The sequence below is a fragment of the Crocodylus siamensis genome, chromosome 3 (assembly GCF_052110815.1).
Source record: "Crocodylus siamensis isolate JL-2025a chromosome 3, ASM5211081v1, whole genome shotgun sequence".
In the NCBI taxonomy this organism is placed as follows: Eukaryota; Metazoa; Chordata; order Crocodylia; family Crocodylidae; genus Crocodylus; species Crocodylus siamensis.
Genome location: NC_143397.1, coordinates 241,318,468 through 241,342,476, shown reverse-complemented (window position 1 = coordinate 241,342,476; position 24,009 = coordinate 241,318,468). Strand labels below are relative to the sequence as shown.

At 42.4% G+C, this 24,009-nt stretch overlaps 2 protein-coding genes across 2 annotated transcripts in view; one reads left to right on the top strand and one right to left on the bottom strand.

Moving 5' to 3' along the window:
* The window catches only part of TATDN1 (TatD DNase domain containing 1), a 30,769-nt gene extending 19,540 nt beyond the window's left edge, over positions 1-11,229 (top strand). The window contains exons 7-12 of the mRNA XM_090040613.1: positions 3,050-3,135; positions 3,251-3,291; positions 5,416-5,492; positions 6,385-6,455; positions 7,659-7,785; positions 10,934-11,229. Coding sequence (XP_089896739.1) covers positions 3,050-3,135; positions 3,251-3,291; positions 5,416-5,492; positions 6,385-6,455; positions 7,659-7,785; positions 10,934-11,036 — 505 coding nt within the window. The 3' untranslated portion in view covers positions 11,037-11,229. The remainder of the gene's footprint in view (positions 1-3,049; positions 3,136-3,250; positions 3,292-5,415; positions 5,493-6,384; positions 6,456-7,658; positions 7,786-10,933) is intronic.
* Positions 11,230-11,953: 724 nt separating this feature from the next.
* RNF139 (ring finger protein 139) lies at positions 11,954-22,389 on the bottom strand. The gene is made up of 2 exons (XM_090040612.1): positions 22,095-22,389; positions 11,954-13,798 (listed from the first exon to the last, which is right to left on the bottom strand). The coding sequence occupies exons 1-2, from the start codon at positions 22,258-22,260 to the stop codon at positions 11,973-11,975; spliced, it is 1,992 nt and encodes a 663-aa protein (XP_089896738.1). The 5' UTR covers positions 22,261-22,389; the 3' UTR covers positions 11,954-11,972.
* Positions 22,390-24,009: the final 1,620 nt, after the last annotated feature.

The following is a 24,009-nucleotide window of genomic DNA, read 5'->3' as shown; positions in this document are numbered from 1 at the left end:
TCTTCTGCTATAAAATTATAGAAAAATGGGGCTGGAAGGCACCTCTGGAGTTCGTTTAGTCCACCCCCGCTACTCAAGGCAAGATCATCCCTGCCTGAGTCATGTCATCTAAGAGTTTGTTCAGTCTTCAATAAAAAACTTCCAAGGCTGGATACTCTGCAGCTGTCTAGGTTATCTTTTTTAGTGTTTAAGCCACCCAGAAAGTTCTCCCTAACCCAACATCAATTTTCCTTATTGTAATTTAAGACTTTTACTTTTTGCTGTGTCTTCTGCGATCACAGAGAATAGTCTGTCCAGAGTTCTTTATAACCATTCTTCAGGTACTTGAAGATGTATCAAATAATCCTTCAGTCTTGTCCAGAATAACTAATCCCAGTTTTTCCAACTTCTTGTAAATCATGTTTCCTAATATAATATTGCTCAGGACTTGCATGGATCAAATACTCCTAGAACAGAAGTTTCCCTACCCAGGTATATACAAAGAGAAGAAATATTGTACTTATCTGGAGATACTTCCAGTGCTGGATACATCCAATACTGAATGTACATCCAGAATTGCTTCTTTGGAGAGCATTTACATCATTGATTCTAATTTGTTTTATTTCGTCAGAGAGCTGTGGCTCAGGCCTTTTGATACTTAACACGCGTGCTTAGCTTCTCATCGGCTTGTTTTGGCAAGTTTAGGGGTTTGTCTGTAAATGCAAGGTTAAACACTTCAGTACTGCTTCTCTTATCTAGCTTGTTCTATAGTTATCTATTTCTGTGCCAAGCAGGTATGTAATGCTGCCGTTATGATTTTGGTAGTATTTGGTGCTGTTTGGTAGTATGTACGTCCGCTGCAGCATCAGAAATGATGTGAGGTGGCAGAGATCCTTTAATATCGAGCTAAGCATTCTCATTTGTATTTACTGGCTATGGGGAAAAAGCCAAGTTTTGGAGGCATTGACTCCACCTACACCCCCATTCAGTGTTCTGAGATGCAGTCCGAGGGAAACATTTTTTGCTGACATTTTGGGTTGTGCATATCTTCATTAATATGTGAGTGGTTGATGTCAATCTAGAATCTCACAAATGCTAAATTCATTCTAAAATATGAAATGAAAAGGGAATATCAATTTAACTATCACTGAATGTACATCTGCTGGGATTTCAAATATATTGATGATTAACATAACAAAAAACTTTGGAGAAAAACGGTTTTAATTTTTTCCCCCAGTTGGCTTGCTTTGTACATTTCACACACCCTTTCTAATTAATCATTTTGCTGTTTCTCTTTTATGAGTAGTCAGTTAGCTTTTCTATTTTTTGGATGTGTCTAGGGGTGTCTTTTCTTGGGAAAGAAAGGGAGAGAAATATTTAAAAAAAAAAAGACAAAATTCTGGTTGTAAAAAGATAACAGTTGGTTTGAAGATTCAAGGGTATGACTTAGCTTTAACTTGTTTAGATGTGAATGATGGATCTGCTTTTTATATAGTCTGGATATTGTGTTTCTGTTCATTTGTATTATTTTGTTAAATAACAGTTTGGTTGGTGGCTGTCATGGCTTTTGTATTTAAATAGTTGGCGTGGCTTCATTTTTTTTTTAATAGCTCTTGTAATTTTTATTTGTCGTTTGTCCTCTCTTGGGCAGAGGTAGATATGGAGAGACTGTCCCTTGATTCTGGTTCTCCAATGCTACCAATATCTCTGCCTTTGCAGTTGTTGCATCTTCTTTTCCTCCATTTTATGTGCTCTAAGGATGAACATTAAACTAAGCATCTATGAACTTTAACCTTTTTCCATTCTACCCCAAGCCTACGAATCGTATGCAGCTACAGGTGGACACTGAATCTTTCCTCTAAAAAGACCTTGATATGTATGGACAAACATGATCCAGTGCTCCGTCCAGTTTTTAACCACAAAATATAAAGAAATCCAATAAATGCTGTTAGCATTGGTTTGCTGAACAGGCAACTTTTGTCCAGTCTTGTACAATTAATGTTATTCTTCAGATTTATTTGTGCATTGCTGGCCATCTGCCAAGCATAAGTACCTCTGCTGTATTTCCTGAGTGGTTGTAATTTGCCTGATCTGGGTGCAGTTTGGCAGACAACCAGGCAGATATGGTTGATGGCAGTACTCTAGAGACAGAGATAGCTGCAAATGGAAACTGACAAGGTTGTTGAAATACTAATTGGTTTCCTTTTAAAATGAATGTCAGAAAACCAGCACCCTAGCTGGTTTCACTTTGCCCACCCTTTTTGTACTTCTTTATAAGACTCCTATCAACAACACTACTACTCCCTTTCCTTGAGGGATAAAGAGATAAAAGATGAGAAATACAGATGCATGCAACAAGGAAGATGGGAAATAAATAATGGAATATCTAGAGAGATTTTGGATAGACAGAGGCAAAAAGAATTCATCCTAACATTGGGACCCTATTCTGTAACTGGAAAGTGTGAATAGAAGAAGAAGATCTACCAAAATACTTTTTGGGTATTTCCAGGATGACTGTGCTGTAGAAATGTCATATTTGCTGCTTGATTTTAGTTGTTTGCAAAGTGTAGGGGAATACTTTCCATGCATTTAGTAATCCACATGTACTTTCTGATGGTTTGTTGGGCCAGTGGTACCCTCATAATCTCTCTCCTTACCTATTCCTGAAACTTTGGGAAGAATTGCCACAACTGTGCTAAATCTAATCCTAAAGTTCTTTAGGGTTTAAAAGTTCCCTAAAAGAAATTTAGTTCTGTTTTCCAAAAAGAAAAAAGAAAAAAACAAAACAAAACCTGGGGGTAGCAGGGGCAAAGCGGTAAAAAGGAGTCATCCTCCGGTTTATTAGTTGACTACTACTTATCTGATTTCCAAAATAGATCACTTAATGTATTAAGCTGCCCAAGCAAAGCCCAGTTGTTGCTCAGGTAAAAATGTCTATGAGAGAGAACCATTTTGTCTTGATTCTTGTGGATAAGAATGTATATGCATAAAAACTCCATTCTGCTGTTATATCACTTAAGCTATTTATTCAGCCTTGCACTACATTTTTGTGGTTTTTTTCCCCTTACAGATACTTTGAAAAACAATTTGACCTGTCAGAACAAACAAAACTACCAGTATTTCTCCATTGTAGAAATTCACATGCTGAATTTTTAGGTGGGTTTCACTCACAGTTTTAAAGTAATGCCAAAGACTGATTCTGAGGGGGGAAAAGATGTTTTCACTGGCCCTCTGTCAAGCAGTTTTGCTAATGTTCCTTTTTAATTCACAGACATAATGAGAAGAAACAGAGATAGGTGTGTGGGAGGAGTGGTAAGTATGAACTAACCTTCTAAACTATATGCAATCTAATATTTTTAGATTATTTTTGGTACCGTCCCCTTGTAACTTATTGTTTATAATATAATCTAATTGGAGTTCCTGATATACCATTGAAACATGTCAAGTTAATAACAGGTTCTCAAGCCCTTTCACATTTTTATTCCTCCTATTGCTTACCCAACAATTTCTTGCAAGATAAAAGGATAGGCCAGGGAGAGAGAGACTCTTTGCTGACAGTAGCAGTTTTCTTTGGCTTGGCAGAAATGCAGCTTAAGCACCTTCTACCATATGCTGGCCCTTTCCTAGCTCTGCAGTGTCTATAGCTGTGGTCATCCCAAAGGTTATACCAATCCTGCCCAGAACCTGAAACGTAACAAAAATCTGAGCTGTATATAAGAGTAAAGTGCTAAAAACCTAAGCAGAGCATGTTTTAGATACCAGTTGCCAAGACACCATTCCATAAAAAATAGTCAGACTTTTAAAGTAAGAATTATGTTTGCGTGACTCCAGACCTGTCTCATCATCGAGGATTCTGGTTTTCCTTGATAAAAAAAAGCAAATTCTCTAATAAAAACCCCAAAATCTTTGATTAAAATTAAAGGCCTCCACAGGCCAATTGCCCCCAGTCCTGCTGGAGGAGGCCCCCAGTTGCGAGGGCCCTGGGGCCAGGGACTTGGGTCTGCAGCCCCCTGCCCTTGGCAGGAGCCGTGGCTGCTGGAAAGGAGCAGAGCCTAGCTCTCCACCTGCTGCAGGCTTGGGGCGGAGGGACTGCCTCCCCGCTGCTGCACATGCTCCTGGTGGGGCCAGAGGGACCCGTGACTCTCCAGATGTGTGCTGGGTGGGTGTGGGCTGTGCACTTGGGCTTCTGCCTTGCTGCTGTCCCCTGGGGCCTCTGTAGGACAGCTGCTTGCCACTGCAGTTCCGTGCTGCCTTGGCCATACTTCCTCTTCATGACCGGGGGCAGCGGCATGGGTTTGGGCGTGAGAAACACATCATGAGAGCAGCTCGGAGCTTGTAGTGGCAAGCAGCCTTCCTGCACAGCCATGCTGTCCTGCGGCACCAGGTCACACACACTGGGGAGAGGGCTGCAGGGCGGGAGTCTGAGCACACAGCCTGTGCCTACCTTGCACACAGATCTGGGGGTATGAGCCCCCCCCCTTCCCCTGGGAGTGCATGCAGCATTGGGGAGCTGACCCCGTTGCCCCCAAGATGAGCCACCCGCAGCCCCATCCTGCTCCCCATTGGGGCCTGGGCCTCAAGCCCCATGCAGTGCCCAGCTGGGCAGCAGCCCCAGCCTTGCCCAACTCCCTCTCTTCTTCCCTCCCTATGAGGACCTCAATCATTCCCCTACCCCCAGCTTACCTGAAGGAGCTGCTCTCCAGGCTGCCTGGCAGCCATGTGCATGTGCACTCTGCCAGCCTGCAAAGGGCTTGTTGCAAAACTGCAAAAGCTGTGGGTTTCTCTACTTAAATGAGAAATCTGCATTTTACTCTGTTTTTCTGTGGGAAATGGAAAACCTAATCCCTGCTCATCATTGCCCTTCCCATCACTAATGCCTAAGAGAGATTTTTGGAAGGAAACGCTCATCAGCAGTTACTTGACAAGCTGCAAGCTTTGTGGTAGAACTTTGTACATCTTCATTTTTAACTTTTCATTTGTTGCATTTGTTCATTTCTCCAAACTGTGTCTGGATGTAATTTTCCATGAGTCAGTACCTGCAGGAATTCAGGTCCTGAATTACTAGCTAGTAGAGAAAAATATTTTTAAAATTATTTTTTAAAAAACTCTTTCATGTTATTTTTAGTTTATAACCAAAATCCTCAGCTAAAAGAGAAAGGCAGGCCACGCAGGCAGGCACATTTACAAACTCTAACACTGTTAATTTTTCATGTTCTGTCTTCAGCCTAGTGTTTCACCTCCAATTCTGGTAAATTCATCCTGTGACTTTCTTACCCAAAAGCAGACGTACTATCAACTAAGCCACATTGATTGTGTAATCCACTTAGGTATAATAATGCATCATTGTCATGTTTTTTATATTACACCGAGAAACCATATCTTACTTTTGGATTATAGGTTTTTCTCACATGATAAAATATATAAACATTTTTCTAGGTACATTCATTTGATGGCACAAAGGAAGAAGCAGCTGCTATAATTGATTTGGATCTCTATATTGGTATAAATGGTTGGTAAGTTCGTTTCAAATGAAATTGCTTTTAAAATGTCATAGCTGTTGAGCTGTAATGCCTTTTTAAAAAATATGGTTAAGTCCTTGATGCTTATTAGTCTTCCTGATCATCTGTATGCTCATTTAAACATGTACTTACTAAAGTAAATCTGTTAGCTGGAAAAAAGTTATTTTGTCAAATACTGTACATTTCCCAGTAGTTCATTGAGGTAATGCCTTGACCCCTTCTTTCATGCTATTATGTGAACATAAAGGAGGCTGTTGATTGCTGCAAGTGCTGGTATTTTGGAGGAAACTATTAAGAGAGAAACTAAATATTCACTTGTAAACTACCTGACCTAGTCCACAAGTAATATGATCACCTGGTTCTACCAATGGATGGGACAGAAACCATAATATTCATCTGATTGAGACCGAAATGTTAAATGTATCTGGGCTCAAGCTGCCTTCAGTTTGTTTTTGCTAGATGGAGCCAAGTGAAACCCTGCAGAGGCTTCCATGCGTTTTACCAGGTCTGAGTGATTGTACAAGTGCGTTTCTGGAACAAGGATTGGCACAGCGTACAACCCCTCCGGCCTCCCTAGGGTTGCCACTTTTAGCAGTGTCTTGAGTTTACATTTAAGAGCTGTTATGCAAGTTAAAGCAAATAGTAGCTGCATGTTATTAAGTAAATTTAAGAAACTACTTTTGCTAGATAAACAGTTTCTGTGAGCACAATAATTATAAAGCAGTCAACCAACATGGTATCTAGTTTCTAAAAATGATGAGTCTTTTTGAGACTCTGAGAGAACAACTCCAGCCATGTATAAGCTTATGTGTAGTTTGAACAGTCACAATATTAAAATATAGTGATTTTAAATCCAAATTTACTCCTTATTTCTATGATTTTATAGTTCATTGAAAACAGAAGCCAACTTAGAAACGCTGAAATCAATTCCTAGTGAAAGATTAATGATCGAGACAGGTAAGTTGCTGTCCAGATGGATTGTACTGCATCTTGCTTTAATACTAGATCACAATTTGAAAACTATTGGATATTAGGGTTTTCTTGTTTTGTAGTAGGTATAAAGAACAGATTTGAGACACAGATGTGCCATGGCAACAAGGGCCAGGAATATGAAATTATTCTCTTGTCCAAAAAGCCTTCCGCCTGGCTCAGTGCTCAATAAGAGGCTCCAGCTGTGTTCTGCTAGAAGAAGCATGGGCTACCTTAGCAAATCCTGAGCTTGGTGAATGAGTAAATGTGTGCGAGATAATAATAGCTGACACCTGGATGCCTTGCACCTGCCCAGGTACCTTTAAAAAGTGTGGACCTGTTTAGATGTACCAAATGTGTGTTATGCTAAAGATTTTGATTAACTCCCTCCCATTTGGCAATAATAGTACCACACTATGATACATAACAATAAATTGCATGTAATTAAGTAAAACAACGTGAAAAAGGCCTGAAAAATACCTCCTGGAATAATCAACAGTGATTTTAAATTGGTCCTCTAGCAGATGTTATGTCTCCTCACATTTACTTTAACCGCTACTAAACAACCATTAAATATGGATTCTCATAGGACTCAGTTGACAGTAAATTTGATTCCCCATTTCCCTCCTCCCCCACCAAGATTTGAAATGAAACATGGGAATTTAGTCAGGGATTCTTATAATGTGTACATACAGCTCCTTGGGCCATATATAGTGTAGTTTGTATCACCTGTAACCTAGTCGCGTTCCCCTCCTCACCCCCATCCCTCTGTTGTTAGTCTCTCACTCGGGCGCTCTGTATTTCCATATCAGCTTTGTCATCTTTTTTTCTGGACTCCCAATCCAAAACATTTACTAGCAGCCCTCATCATAGCAATTCTCTTTTTTTTCCCATTACATTACTGCTAGGTAAAGTGGATCGTTTTTTGATATATTACAATTGTAGAAAATATAAAATGGGATGAGAAGCTAGAATGAGTTTAATTAGAACATTCATAACAAGAAATATCTGTCTTTTAATCATACTGTTGTTGTGGAAAGACAAGGGGAGTGGAGAGGAGAATGCACTTAGACTGAAGCCCTCAGAAGCCTTTGTATGGAAAGAGGAACTGTATTAATTGACAGTAGAGTTAACAATTACATGCTATTACCAAATGATTTCATTGCTTTTTAATACCTTTGATTTAACTAGATGCCCCATGGTGTGGAATAAAAAATACTCATGCTGGATCAAAGTTTATAAAAACTACATTTCCCACAAAAAAGAAGTGGGAAATAGGACACTGTTTGAAGGACAGAAATGAACCCTGCCATATAATGTAAGTGCATCGTTTTTACGTTTTAAAGAGTTTGAAGAAGGTTTATCTTTACTGAATTTAGGAGGCTTAAAATTAATGAGGTTATTGAATCTAGAGTAAAGATATACAGCAAAAGCCGTGTTATCCGGCATCTTACAAACTGGCACACTCCATTAACCAGCATGCTGGTTGATGTGGCAAAAGCGAAACTGGAAGTGCCCACCATGACACTTCCAGTTTCACCGAGCCCCCACAGCCCAAGGCATAGCAGCTTGCACAGGCCCCTCTCTCTGTCCCCTGGCACACTGATGCCAGGGAGGGGTGGTGGCCCAAAAAGGCAAGGATGCCTGTTTGCGCCTCTCAGATAACTGGCATATTTGGTTATCTGGCACCCCCCATTTCCCACGTGTGCTGGGTAACAAAGCTTTTGCTGTATTTCACCAAGTATGTAAGCAGCTTATTTGCAAAGATTCTGAGCTTCAGCAGTAGTGAATGCTTAAAACCACTGAAAACCCCAGGCCCTTGCTATTAAGTCTTTATCTTGTAGCCTTGTGCATTCCTTCCCCTAACTTAAAATTTCCTTACCAAAATAAAAAATTCTCCTATATGCAGGGGTTGGCAACCTGCGGCCCACAGAACTGTGAGGCTTCTGTGGCATTATGAATGCAGTGGGGTTCTCCGGTGTGACAGCCAGGCAGCAGGGGGAAGTGGCAGCACTGTGGCAGGCAGTGGTGACTGCGGGTGGGCTGGGTTGGAAGTAGCCTGTGCTTGGAAGCTCCATTAAAGCATTCCTCACTGCAAAATGTTGGTGACCCGTCCTATAGCATTACCGGAACAGAACTAAGAACCCAACTACGGTCAGTCTCCTTGCTGCTCCAGCTGTGGCAGTATTTACAGCAGGTGCACCATGAGGCACATTCGTCATACCTTTGGAAGAGGGAACGGCATGACACGCAGTAGGCAGGAATAGCTTATGTTTCTTTAAGCCCATTTCAGAACCTGCCAGCAGGCTGGTGTATCTGTAACCTGAGGATCAGCAGCCGTCTAAAATGTAGTAGGATCACAGCAGCTCCATTCTGCTGCTGCATATAAAAAAGCAAAAAACCAGCCACAGACTAAGGGCAGTAAATCAAGTTTGACTGGGAGGATTGAAGATGAACATGAATGCCTCAATAGAAGGAAAACTCTTCAGGTGCTTGTGGAACTTGCATGAATGGGAAAAAATAGCAAATGAATCGCTCGTTCTAGTTGAATAGGGAATTGTTTTAAAAATTATCATCACTGAATATCAGAAACCTGAAATTTGGTCCACTGTTAAAGCCTGGCTGACATATTAAATGCTTCCATTCACTAGCACAAAAAATTAAATGAAAAGCTCTCCTTGTGTTATAAATGACTTTAATTCAATTTCAGCCCAGCAACAAGTTTGCAAAAACATAAATACATGTGTAACCAAACCAAATGTGAAATAGATTTACCTGGTCAGAAATCAGCCTCTGCTTTTTTACTTCCTTCTACAAAAGGTTACATAAATTTATTTTTTTAAAGAGAGACTTTTAAAACTTGGATGCAACTACTAAAGAATCTTAAGAATTTGGCAAGTAACCCACAGCATAGTTTCTTTGAGTACAAAGGGATTCACCCTCCATAATATCCTACTAATGAGCACCACTTAAAGGCTTCTGAAAAAGTATGGATTGATCATAGTTGAAAAGACATCATTAAAGTTACAGAAACTATGAATAGTAACAGTTTATAGTGGAGGTTGGGGTAACCTAGGGTCTGTAGACACAGACTTTGGCAACAGGTACTTTCCCCATATTACCATGGGCAGAAGCAGCCACGGATAGGTCCTGCCTAGCACTTGTCTTTCCCGTGCCTGACTCAAGTCATTCCAGCCTGTGGCCTGAAAAAAAGGGTTTCCAGCTGCTCTTCTATAGGAGTCTCTGAACTTTGTGTATTTTACATTTTGAATAAAAAAAGAACATAAAAGCAGCATGAAACCTTCAGGGGAATATCAGTGATTTCTGACTGGCTGAAAGGTTTTTTTATGACAGTTATGTATCATTATGCATGTAATTTGTAAAGATCTCTTCTGCTCCCTGTGCATGCTGTCTTGTAGGGCACACCTTTCCTTGGCTGCATGCAGATGCTCTGCTGTTGCACCTTTGTGTTTTTTACTGTTAAACCCCTATTTACAGATCCTGGGGGATAGCATGAGCTTCCATCCAGAGTACTATAAGAAACAGATGCACTTTAAATATAGCTGAAGCAGATATTAGAAGAAACATTTATTTTCAGTAATAGTAGTCATTTAATTGTAACAAGAGGTACAAGACTTGGCTTAAACTGTTGCTTTGAAGTCAGTGGCCTTTTATATCTTCATATAGCATTTAGCAAACTTACATGCTGTATATTAGTCAGCTGTAAGCTGGTAAAGACCAAATATTATATTGGCTACTTCAGTGTGGCTTTAACTTTACTTAAGTTGAAGTGTGATAAGTGAAAATGAAGATGCCTTAACTATTTAAGAGACAAAGTAATGGCCATAAATGTAGAAGGGTGAGATACTGCCAAAAAACATGGTCAGGCTACAGGCCTTTAATGGTGTAGTTCAGCTAGTGAAGGTTGGGTCTCTAATAGGTAGTTAGATTTCTTTTTATAGCTACAGCTTGTAATCACAGGATAAATGTATGAGCAGTAATACTGCTCTTTGAAGGTATTTCTACTAAAACTTCAGTTTGGAACACAAACAGGAATGAACAGTCTCCGAGCCAGTGAATCAACTATACTCAACATAAATTATTTACTTCCACAGGGGGTATCTACTTCACTCATCCCAAAAGGGAGGCTGGTAGAACTGTCACACACAGAGTAAGGTCATTTAGAAGGACAATCAACAGAATCACATTTTCATTGGGATGTAAGACTGTTTAATTATTCCCTGCTCAAGTAAAATTCAAGCCGAAACATGAGTCTACACCATTGAGCAGCACGGGGCAACTTTAAGGGGTTTGACAGAAGTAACGATGAAACCTTTCACTAGAAGTATCCTTCCCTTCTTGGTTTCTTAGTAACTAAATTACTCCAAATGATTGGAAGAGTTAATTATGTACATGCTATAAACAGTGCTAATATTACTCAAAATATGAAATCTTTCTCTTTTTAGTCAAGTACTGGAGATAATGGCCACAGTAAGAGAAGAAGACCCACTTGAATTGGCAAACACCTTATACAACAATGCTATTAAAGTCTTCTTTTCAAGTATGTAAAGCTAATTTTATCTTACATGCATTTTGCATACTTTGTCAAGTCAAAAGAAAATCGTTGTGAGGTTTCAGTAGTCAAATCTACAAGATCTTAAGCATGTCATCCAGGGGTACAGTATTTAGCACTTATTTTTTCCTTGAGATGCTGAGATAACCTGTCGTTAAGAGCTGCAGGAATAAACACCTAAACCTAAAACACTTTGGTCTGTATTTTGTTCAGGCAGCTTCTCTGCCGTTTCCCTCGCAGCGGTAGTCTATGCTAGCTGGCCTGTCTGGTCATCTTTTCCAGTGCTGTTTCAGATTTAACTTTAAGGAAGTCTACTGAATGTGCAATACTTTCTCAATATCTTATGCTTAAACAAGCAGAAAACACAGGAATTTCATTCTGTTTTACATATGTAAGTGCTGTTCCTATAGTTAATCCTCTACCAACCTAAACTTCAGTTTTTAAACAGCTCTGCAATTTATGGCTATTTTACCTACACATTTAAGAACAGAGCTGTCAACAAGTTGTTGTTCAGAATTGGTCACCTCTGCTTATACCTACCAGGTCCACACAGTGACTTATTTATATGTTCCCGCCCTTCCCCCCACCAGTCTCTACTTGGGCATTTACTAGCTTGCAGTCTTTGGCACAGCTGATGGTCTGCATATGTCACTATCACAATTAAAAAGTGTTTGTCCAACTTTGTTTTAAAAACATGTGAAAACATTTTATTCCATGTACAATAATGTACACAAGTTTAAGGTGGTCACGAAAGAGACCAGCAGTAATTAGAGGTATATTTACAGTAGCACACCACAGTAAACAACCACCATTCACAGACTCTATTTTGAGATACTGTTGTTGTGCTTAAGTATACAAGGATAAATGATAATTTTATTCTATTGAACTGAATTTTAAACAAACAGCCTGACACTGGATTTTTAAGTGACATTTTAATCACCGAGTGAATCAGAGTCAACATTTAGCGTTTCATTCAGGTGTTGTGTCAAGCATTCATTGTCTTCCTCCTCTTCCTCCTCCTCCTCACTTCCAGTACTGTCATTGTCTTCATTTAGTTCATTTTCAGCATCAGCAGCTTCTTCAGCAATTTGTATGGGATTTTCATTAGGTGCAACAAACCCATTGTTATTAGCAATACTTGCATTTTCTTTGTCTTCAATATATACTTTTTGATGGCACATTGGGCAAGTGTCTTGAATATACAGCCATTTCCGAAGACAGAGTGCATGAAAATAATGATTACAGGGAGTAATACGAGCAGATGTAGTAAACTCATGGTAGCAGATTGCACATACATCATCAATTTCGTGTAATCGGCTTCCTTTTACTTCAGGAAGGGAGTTAATTTTTTTAACAGCAGTCCTACGATTTATGAAAGTCTTCCAGCCATTCTTTGCTTGCAAATATATGTTGAAATATGCATGTAAACACATCATACAAGCCCGAATCTTACTTCCCGACTCAAATACCATGGTATAAGCTCCATTTCCAAACATGATCACTCCAAATATAAACTCAATAATACTGCCCGTTGAACGGACATAGTAGACATAATCATCAAGCTTTTCCCACAGCACATTATAATAGCCATCAATCATGAACAGAACATAAACAGTGATAGAAACAATTACTTTTAAGCAGAGTTCCACACAAAATGCTGTAACTGCAAAAAGCCATGTATTTAATGCATAGTGGTGCCAAAGGACATAACTGAGTAGGACTGGAAGGATAAAAAGGCAAGCTGAAACAAACAGTACTGGGAAGTGTCTGCGAAATGACGACACATGGGAGGCACTGAGAGACATTAACACAGGGTCTGTCATTCCATGGATAAAATGCAGGACTGCAGTTAACAAAAGGCACATGTTTCGACTTAGGCGAACTAGTCTCTCTTCTGGCCTTAGCCCACTTAAACCAGTCTGCAGAGCCAAAATAAAAAACAAAACTGGTGCTACAAAACCAAGCTTCTTGTCATCTTCATCAGTTGATCCAATGAAAGCCAAAATACCAAGTCCCAAATAATGGGCAATTGAAGAAATTACAGCACTCATGCCTAAGACAGTTAAAGTAGAATCACACCCACTTATAATAAGACTGCAAATTAATTCCCAACAATTATCCCAAGATATTAGGTAAAATTGCTCTTCTGTATCAGTTTCTGCCATCCTGACAACATACGTTAATACAACAGCTTGTGCTGTGAGTCTTGTTAGCCAGAAGACACGCAGTACTGCTGGAAAACGGATCCTTTTCCACGTGTCTTCCATCAATAGCTGTAATCCATAAATGCGATACATGTGCCTTACAAGGAGATAAACGTATCGCGCAGAATAATAGAACCATTTAATTTTCATAGCTAAAATGACTGTGGTATATAATGTCAGAATCAGGCCTGAAGTAAAAACTAAAATCTGTCTGACATGAAAAGGTAATTCAATAACCAATCCTATTATAGGGATCAATATATCCAGTATGATTAGTTGAGAATATACGGACTGCACATTTAACAACGTAACATATCCAATTCCAAAGGTAAGCTGAAGGACAGAAAGTGCCATCCATAGCGAGGGTCCCTTATGAGGGAAGAACTGAATTCCAGAAGCTGCTGTATAGTAGGCACTGTAGAAGTTTATGTGCAAAGAAGCATGATAATTCACCAATACTGAAGTTGCAGCAAGCAGAAAAGCTGAGGTGATCATATAAAACTTGAAAAGTGCTCGCTGCTGCAAGACCAGAACCACACTGGATACAAAGACACCTAAAAAAAAACAGATGGAAATCATTTAGCATGCAACAGAAACTGGCCATACATTTTTATCTTATTAGTTTTGAGCTACAGTTATTCAACTCTTCCTTTTCAATTCAGTCACTTGCATTCATTTTAAAAAGTCCCATAAAACTGGCAAATAACTTTTTTTTTATAAACCTCTGTTTGTTTGTTTATTTTTGCACAAGGTACCCCACTGCAGAAGAGGGCTACTTTAATATGCTTTTCCCGTAGTCTTGAACTTACCAAACACCTACAAAGCAAAAATAATACAAGTGTAAGTTACCACTACCATCAACATTATTTGCAGCTTGTGCGGAGACTTGCGTGTTTTCCCCATTATTCATGAATTTTAAGTATTCAGGCCCTGTGGACATATGCAGGACTTCAGTCTCTGGGACTATTAACCCAATCCAAATCCCTTTTATCAAGTTATTTAAAATGTAGGGGCCGTTAAGTAGAGCACTAATTATATTTAAAAACCACTCACGCTTAAATTAAACTGGTTTTATTTTGTGTTCCCTTGACTTGCGTCACTCTAAAAAGTCAAGTTTTTGTCACATCCCAAAATAATGAAGCACCTCAAACAAATTGAACTGATAGTAAACATTTTTTTCTAGTAAGTGTGGCTTTACCAAAGATATGAAACAAAAATGATAACTACCCCAAATTATTCTTATTCATGTCTGCAAGAAGCTATGGAAAAGTTAGGTTCAAGTTTATAGTTTTACTGCACCGGCATATTTCTAACGGCTGTAAGAGACCCAGGCAGCAAACCAATCTCTTGTCACATATCTGGGGCAGTGGCTCCTGAGCTTTTCAAGTAGGTATCCATGTATTTAAACAGAAAGTATTTGCAGTCTCCTATTTTTATAATTATGGCAGTAACAATTTAGTGTGTGCCGAGAAATAGCTGGAGAATGGAAAGGTAAAGAACCTCATTCCCTTACTCAGTTCCATGCTTGTAGATTGGTAACATTTTTCAGTGCTTCATTAATCCTACCCCATTCCCATTTGGATTTCACAATCCCAGGGGCAGAGATCAAAACTACTGGCTAAGAAACACTAGTCTGGAAGCGTTACAGGTGCAGTGTCCTTGCAAGCCAGGAAAAAACCAAAGAAATTAAACCTGTCAAGTTTTACATTCTGTTTCCTCATTGCCCTAGATTTGTACCTAGAGTAATTTTAAAGAAATGTTTCTAGTTTAGATTTAAAAACCAAGTTTTCCTTCTGATTTAAGAAGGAAACTTTGGAGACTGTTCTATACATGTAGTTAGTTTTGTTGAGCTGAAGTCAAGTAGAAAGCAGGGTAGATTTGCACCTTATAGACTGAAGCAGTGATTCTCAATCAGGGTACTTTGAGATCCTTTGAAGGGTGGCACAGGATACCATGCAATGTTAGCCCATTAGGCGTGAAAATATGGTTCCCAAGATAAACCCAGAGCTTTCAAATACAAATCCATAGGGTCCAAAATATTCAGACCCATTTTGGGTTTAATTTAGTCTGTACTGCCATTTTCTGAGAAGGGCCTCGACCTCATCTAGAGATGCAGAGCTCACTTTATCAAATACTGTGGAAGGACATGCACATTTGAATACAAAGCAGCAGGGAGGGGGGAGAAAGGGCAGTGCTGGCGGAAGCAAACAAGCAAAGAACCCATGGGAACAAAGGGGTCACAAAAGTGAATCCTGGTAATGGAGTAAGAATCCAAAGTCATCATGTAAACCGTAGTTAACACAGTCTAGTCTCTGGATGATTTTATTCCGCGGTTCCCTGTTCAAACTAATTGACATACAGGTTTGGATAGATTTTGTTTTCCTACCAAGTCTAAAAGTTGCTATCAGTATCTGTTCTATAATCCAAAGGTATCACAGATCTATTTTATTTAAGGACAAACATAGGTCTTATAAAAAAAAGCCAACCAAATTGGTACTTTTAGATTATTTCAAACGCTCTAGGAATACATGGTTTAAAGCAAAATTTTCTTAGTAACCTTAGGATGGCATTACTTGCAAAGTACGTATACCACAGTTTTACAGAAGTAATGTTAGTCTTAATTCCTATGCTGTGGTTTTGTATTCATTTCACATGGCATCTTGGAAACAATGGAGCAATCAACTTTGCATTCCATTACTAGTGTTGGCAATGATTATTATCCTAGCAGTGTTGAGGGACTGTATAAAAGGAAACAGCAATCCAAGAATGATGTGGATAAGAATCAAATGTCAGGTATAAATAAGACATTTGTACATCTTACCAAGACCCATTCATTAAGCAATATTGGCTGATGTCAGGGGCACCTTCACAAGATTAAGGACTAACTTGGAGAAGTTGGTAGTTTAAGGAAGAGACTCGAGCAGTTAACTCCAAGATTATAATTAATTTTAAAGAAATGTCTTGTATTAGGAGCCAAATTATTATTTAGAATCATCTTTCTGGTAGGAGTGAGTTCATTTACTATTTCTTGTACAAACACTTGGAAAGAATCAATGATTCCTGTTTACCCATAGTCATTAGCAGGACTCAAAGAACGTGATGATTTTTTGCATCCACATTCTTGTGATATCTTTAGTGCTAAATACAAGCGTCTCACCCGTTCAGCTGCTCTGAAACACATAGCCAGGCAACCTGGCTTTCCCTTCCTGCCTAGAATAACTAGTTTGCATTTACATATTACAGGTCACTTTTAAACACTGAGCATTCACAAATGCTCAGAGGCACCTAAGATAGAAGTTATCCTGATCTAAAAGGCAGGCAGGCTCCTGTGCACCACCACTGCTGCTTTTTCCCAGCAGCCCAGCCACCACCTGGGCAAAATCCTTGACTGCATAAATGTCACATCACCCCCAGCCAAATCCTGCCTATCCCCTGTTGTGGGTCATCCAGTCCATTGCCTTGCTAACGCAAGATTGTTCTGTGCAGTATTTGCTAAACGGTGGGGCTTCTGCCATTTCATTTTGGGAGACTATCCTGCACAGCCTAATACATCTTGCTCAAGACAGTTTTCCTCATGTTCCACCTACATTTTTCCATACTATTTCATCTCTTTGTAGCTGTAACTCCTTGCCCAACTAAATGTGTGTATAGCGTCTCTGTATTCAACATTTAATCAATCTTTTTTACTTTTTCAAACCACTCTCCAATTGTAAATTATTTCTCAACTCCTAGCAATTTGTCAGTATCTTCCTAGCAATGTGGTACCCAGAGTTTGACCTTCAGTTACATCAGAGCTGTGTCAAAAGGATATAATTTCTTTAGATAATAGTTGTTTCTAACTCAAAATCACATGGAATTGCCACTGAACTTCTCTGACCCCAACCCTGTCCTTCAAATTGAATCTCAGCCTTAGCAGTGCTGCCAGTTACTCTGTCAAATCAGTTTATTCATATGAAGAGAGACTATTTTTGAAGTGGCAATTAAAAACAACAGACCAGTGTCACCAAAGCAGATCTCTTAACTGGAAGCAAAAAGAGATAGAGAGTAGGTAACTAGGGAGATAAAATGAGAGGTTACACAACAGGGTAATAAAAAGACTGCACAACAGTTTTAAGGCTTAGTTTTCCTCCAACTTAATGTCTATAATCTTAGTGAAGTCAAGGCTATTGCATAAAAACAAAATTGGAAATTTATTATACAATTTTGAAGCAAAACAAGGCTGTTATGGAGCCATTCATTCCTCTAACAGCAAGGTATGCATCTGGAACAGGGTTTCTAAAGTGCTGAACAGCATTCCCCCCAGAGTATCACTGAAATTTCCACCAGAACACTGTTTCTCTGATTCCATACATAGTTACATTTTTTTAAAATAGGAAAAATAATAGTAAGTTGCTACAAGTACAATAAGACCTATCTTTTGCTGCAATGGTTTTAAGGCAAGCTTTCCCCATTTAATATGGCGTGATCCAAAGGATGTTTCTGAATCCAATATACTGTTGATCACAGAATCAATGAGTCGGAAGGGACCTAGACAGATCATCGAGTCCAACCCCCTGCCATGGGCAGGAAGGGGCACTGGGGGTGGCAGGGGTCATAAGACCCCAGCCAGGTGCCTGTCCAGTCTCCTCTTGAAGGTCTCCAGGGAAGGTGAGAGCACCACCTCTCTGGGAAGCCTGTTCCAGGCCCTGGCCACCCTTACCGTGAAGTAGTTCTTCCTAATATCTAACCTAAACCGATCCTCCCTCAGCTTGTGGCCATTGTTCCTGGTGACTCCAAGGGGGGCCCTGGTAAGCAGACTTTCCCCGAGTCCCTGCTGGTGCCCCCTGATAAAGTTGTAGGCAGCCACAAGATCCCCCCTTAGTCTCCTCTTGCGGAGACTGAAGAGATTCAGGTCCCTCAGCCTCTCCTCATAGGGCTGGCCATGGAGGCCCTCAATTATGAGTGGCCTCCTCTGGACCCTCTCCATGTTGTCCACATTCATCTTGAAGTGAGGCGCCCAGAACTGGACACAGTACGCCAGCTGCAGCTTGACCGGCGCTGCATAGAGGGGGAGCAAGACCTCTCTGGACCTGTTAGTGATGTCCCTGTTGATGTATGACAGGGTGCGGTTGGCTCTGCCTATTGCTTTGTCACATTGGCAACTCATATTTGTCCTGGAGTCAATCCTGATTCCAAGATCCCTCTCTGCCTCCGTGCTGCTGAGAGGGTCAGCCCCTAACCTATAACCATCATGCTGGTTCCCTCTCCCCAGGTGCAGCACCCTGCACTTGTCCTTGTTGAACCGCATCCTGTTCAGATCCGCCCACTTCTCTAACCTTTCCAGGTCTGCCTGGATGCAGTCCCTGCCTGCCAGTGTATTCATCTTGAAGTTGCATTATATATCAACTGCAAAACAAGTCTGTACCTATAACTCAAAAGATCCCAGTGTCTGATTACAAACACGGACTATAAACTTTTCTTAATTTGAGGGAATGAAGGATTAAAGAGAGCGAGCGAGCGAGCAACAGACACTCCACTATATGATCCAAGGGAGAAGCCTCTCTATTTAAAGTGTTTCTGATACACTAAAGATAGAAAACCCCAGAAGTCAGTAGGTCATCTGCTACTGGACCAGCCCCTTCAGCACAGTTAAGTGTTTCAGTCTAATTTATAAACATTACAAATAAAACAAACCACTGCTTCTTCCCCAAAACTTTTTTTTGGAAAAGCTACTGTATGAATATAGCTCTGCAGAACTCCTTAATCATTTAATCCTATTATTACAAAATTTAATGGAGATCGCACAACATATCCACCAAGTCTCAGCTACGTAGGGTTAATATCAAGGCATTTGATAAAGCATTTCTCTCTTGCCATGAAGGAGTCCGAAATGTCCACTGAGATACGCAAATAGAATTTTTCCCCCAAAACATCATTCGTTTTGTCTGTTTCAGGCTTCACCTTTACTAGCTGAGAGATGCAAGGGTGGGAGAGGTGCAAGTAAATCAGAGTATTTCAGTGCTCTCAGAGAAAGGGACTGGAACCACAGATCATCTCTCCTTCCTCCACAAAGTGAAAGCAGCAGCGCCAAAGCTGCCCGCACCAGCTACAATCTCATACACAGGGAATAAATAAGTCAGGGCTTTCTAACCTCCTTGTTTTAGGGGAAAGACCACTGAGCCCAGAGTCTTTCTAACTGCCTCAATATAAGCAACAGCAGTCTGAGGGCATCCCATACTGGCATCTGAAGACACTTAATATTTTCAGAACACTATCACTCAGAAACGTAGATGCTTCTTCTATCTATGGGTAAAAGAACAAGCTGAAGCCAAACATAAGCAGCGAGAGGTACTTGGCCACGTTAGTCTGAAGGCTAGACTTGCACCGTGTCGTATCTGACAAAGCTAACTGCTGCTTACATGTGTATGCATCTCTGATTTAGTCTACAATGCACAAATCTAGCCTGACACGTGCCATGATGCTAGAGGCCTCCAATCACATTAGTCATGCTGGTTGTATTTAAACCGCTGCTACATGTTACATATATTATGCAATTAACTGATGAATCTCACAATTAATTTAGACCAGCCACACATGCAAAGTAAGACCAGTCACAGGTGCAAAGTAATGAACATGCAATCAGCCCGTGAAAGTTGCAGTAAATTTAGATTGGCCACACGTGCAAAGTAATTATCACACCATAAAAAGGACTATCCAGCTAGAAAAAGAGCCAGGGAGCTAGAAAGTTGGTGCTTGAAAAACATACAGCCATTTCATAGCTAATTTTTATCCAGCTTTAATTTGAATGTGTAGCAGGGCCCTACTGCTCAGAAACAGAGATGCTCCTAATCTATGGGTAAAAGACCCGAAGCTCACGTGAGCAGAGGGACACTTAGCTGTGTCAGGCTGAAGTCAGGCTAGACTTCCATCTTGTTGGCTGATAAAAGTGGTATGTGATGATGCTGACTGCTACTTACGAAAGCCTGTGTGTTTCTGGTTTAGTTAGTCTGTAAGGTGCAAAGTCTGCCCTGATTTCTGCCTGATGCCAATGTTCCAGAGGCCCGCAATCACACTGGTCACATTGGTTGCATTTAGGCGGCTGCTACACATTGCATATATTAACACAATTAACCGGTGAATCGCACAATAAATTTAGACCAGCCATACATGCAAAGTAATTATCACACCATACAAAGGACTGTCCACCTAGAAAAAAAGCCAGTGAGCTGTGAAGTTGGTACTTGCACACATGAAACAATTCAATAGTTGGTTTCCACCCAGCTTTAATTTGAACATGCAGCAGGGCCCTATCACTCAGAAACAGAGATGTTCCTTCTCTCTACAGATAAAAGAATGACCCAAAGTCAAACCTGAGCAGAGGCACTTAGCTGTAGCAGTCTGAAGTCGGGTTAGACTTGCATGGCATAGGCTAAAGAAATCAGCATCTGATAAAGTGGTGCTGCTTATGAAAACTTGTGCATCTCTGATTTAGTCAGTCTTTAAAGTATGAATCTACCCTGACTTCTGTCTGAAGCAGAGGCCTGCCATCACACTGGTCACACCACTGGCATTTATTGCCCCAAAACAGAAATGCTCCATTTATCTACAGGTAAAAGCACAGCCAGATGCCCAGTGTGAACAGAGGCACTCAGCTGCATCAGTCTGGAGTCAGGCTAGATTTGCCCCTTCTCAACTACTGAAATCAGTCCCCGGTGAAGCCAGCTGCTACTTACAAAAAAGCTTTTCCCATCTCTAAGCTGGTCTATGAGGTGCAAGTCTACTGGGAAACCAAGACACCAGAGACCTGCAATCACTCTGGTCACATTTACCGCTCAGAATCAGAGATGCTTTCAATATCCCTGGGTTAAAGAAAGACCCAAAGCCAAATATTAGCAGAGAGGGGCATTCAGCTGTATAAGTCAAGTCCAGCAAGACTTTCACCTTGTTGGCTAACTAAATCTGTATCTGATGAAGCGAGCTGCTTCTTGCGTCCTGGCTTAGCCAACAAGGTGAAAGTCTTGCTGGACTTGACTGATACAGCTGAGTGCCCCTCTCTGCTCATACGTGGCTTTTGCAAATCTACCCTGACTTCTGCCTGAATCCAATGCACCCAGGGGCGGGCTGTCACACCACTCACACCACTACACATTACATACATGAATGCAATTCACTGGTGAATTGCACAACCAATTTACACCGGCCACACATGGGCAAAGTAACGATCACACCCTAAAAAAGACTATCCAGCTAGAAAAAAGAGCCAGGGAGCTATCAAATAGGTACTTGCAAATATGAAACAACTCCACAGCCAGTTGCTACCCAGCCTGAATCTGAAGCAGGGCCCTAGCACCCTGAGACAGAGATGCTCCTTCTCTACAGTGCAGGGGAGGGAAGTCAAACCCGAGCAGAGGCGCTTAGCCCTGTCAGTCCGTGCACCGAATCGGCTAAGAAAATTGGTATCTGGTGAAAGGATACTATCGGATACGATACCATCTGATGAAACGATACCATCTGATGAAAGGACCTACTACTTGCAAAAGCTTTGCCTGTCTCTGACTGAGCGAGTCTGGAAGGTGTAAACTGACCCCGACTTGTGCCTGAAGCCGCGGCGCCAGACGCCTGCCCTCACCCCGGCTACGTTTACTGCCCAGAAACACAAATGCTCCTTTCATGTCAACACCCCGGGCCGCAGGCGCCCGCGGGGTCAGGCCCGGCCCGGCCCGGCCCGGCCCGGCCCTCGGGCAGACGGAGCGGGAGCGGGACGCAGCCACAGCTCCTGCCCGCCCGGCCCGGCTCGGCTCGGCTCGGCTCTCGCGGGCCGGCGCGGCCCGGGTATCCTCCACGGCCCCCGCCCCCAGCCCCGGGGCTCACCCAGCAGCCGCAGCAGCGCGCCCAGCAGCGCAGCGCCCCGGGAGCCGGCGGGCAGCGGCGCCGCGTTGAAGATGGCGTCGATGAGGAAGAGGCTGGGCACCCGCAGCGCCACCTCCAGCCCGGCCCGCAGCCGCGCGCCCAGCCACGGGGGGCCCGGCGCCGCCATCGCCGCGCGGACCGCGCTACCGGCCCCCCGCCGCGCCCAGGCCCGGGCCCCGCCGGGCTCCCCGCGCCCGCGCCGCCGCCTCCATGTTCCCACGCGGACCCGCCCGTGGCGCGCGGGGCGGGGCGGGGCCACGGCGTCACAATGCGAGGCCCCGCCCCCCGCTTCCTGCTGCCCCCGGAACGCGCCCAGGAAACCCCGCGGGGGTGGCGCTGCCGGCCCGCGGTGTCAGCGCGCGCCTCCTGCCGGGCCCCGGTGCCTGCCGGGTCGCTAGTCTCCCTGCGGCTCCCGCCTTCCCCGCGTCCCGAGCTCCTTGCACAACTTGCTGCCTAGCCCCGACTGCCTGCGCTTCCCTCCCCGGCTCCAAAAATGTTCCTCCAGTGGTTCGGTTTGGACGCAGAAAATATATATATTTTTTAGCAAATTTCTTAACAGTTTTCCAAGAAAGCATCTCTCCCCCACACCCCTATTTGATCCCTTTCTCCCCGCCTTCCTTCCATATCTTAATTATGGGTGGTCCTTTTTTCCCCTCAGGACTGGGTAGGATACCTTTTCTATTACTAAAACTTCCCTACTGTTTTAAACTGGGGTTGTCTACCGGGGGTGCAGGCATTGGGGATGCACAGGGGGTGCGCCCCCTGGAAGCACCAGCCACGAAACGAAGTGCACGTCCAGCTTTGCCGCTGGCTTGGCAATCAGCTGCTGGGGGATCCTCCACCCGGTTGGCAGTGCGGTGCCCCCCCAGACTCGGGAGGCACCAGTTGCCTGTGGAGACACGTACGCTGGGGGGTACCTGGGAACACCCTAGGGGTACCCGTGGGCAGGCAGGGATGGGGCGCAGCCATGCACCACCCTGTGCCGCCACCTCCAGGAGCAGGGCCAGGGGGTGCCAAGGGCGGCAGTGCCCCTCTGCAGTGCCTGGCGGGGGGGGACAGCTTGTATGCAGCCACCACCCACCAGCCTGCGCTGCTGCTCCGTGGCCAGCTGCCAGGGGTACATGTATTAAAAAAAGTTGAAAACCCCTGTTTTAAGCCATGACCAGTCAGTGATTTTTGAGGGTACTTCTTCTCTTCCAGGCTTGTATGCTTGTTTTTAGAGGCAAAGAATCACTGATGAGCCTTAAACTGAAGCTAACACTACACAGTTTTAGTCTGGCTCAACATATGGTTATGAGAAGGATAGCACACCCGCACCACACTGCTTTCATGGTCTTAGTAACTCATTTAATTTGCGGTCCCAAATCTTCCATACTCTGCGCCAGAAGTCTGCCTACCCTGGCCACTTTCATAAAATGTCCTTCACATGCCCGTATTTTTACTGCTACATTTTCTAAGCTTGTTTAGACACGGGAGACTTGGCAGGTTGCTCTTGAGCGAGTCGTTCACCTTTGAGCGTTACTGTTGTTTTAGCGGGTTGTGGGGGATTTCCTGAGGGGGTTATATACAATCAATGACACGTGACGTCTAGGTCATGGAAAAGAGAGGTGTTCTTTGAAATCACCTTTCCCTCCTCAAATATTGTCACTGAGGCAAATATTGTCACAGCCCTCCAGGATAATGGGGATGTTAATTTGATGGCTTTAGATCAGGCCCAACTTTGTTGCCTCTGAATGACCCTAAGCTTTGTCCACCCTCAGAAAACTGATAAAACACAGGCAGATTGCTAAGGAATTGCTTTTAAAAGTACCACAGGATACTTTTTTTTAAAGGAAACCTTATCTTTGACAACTATTTCTACTACGCAGCAAAAGGC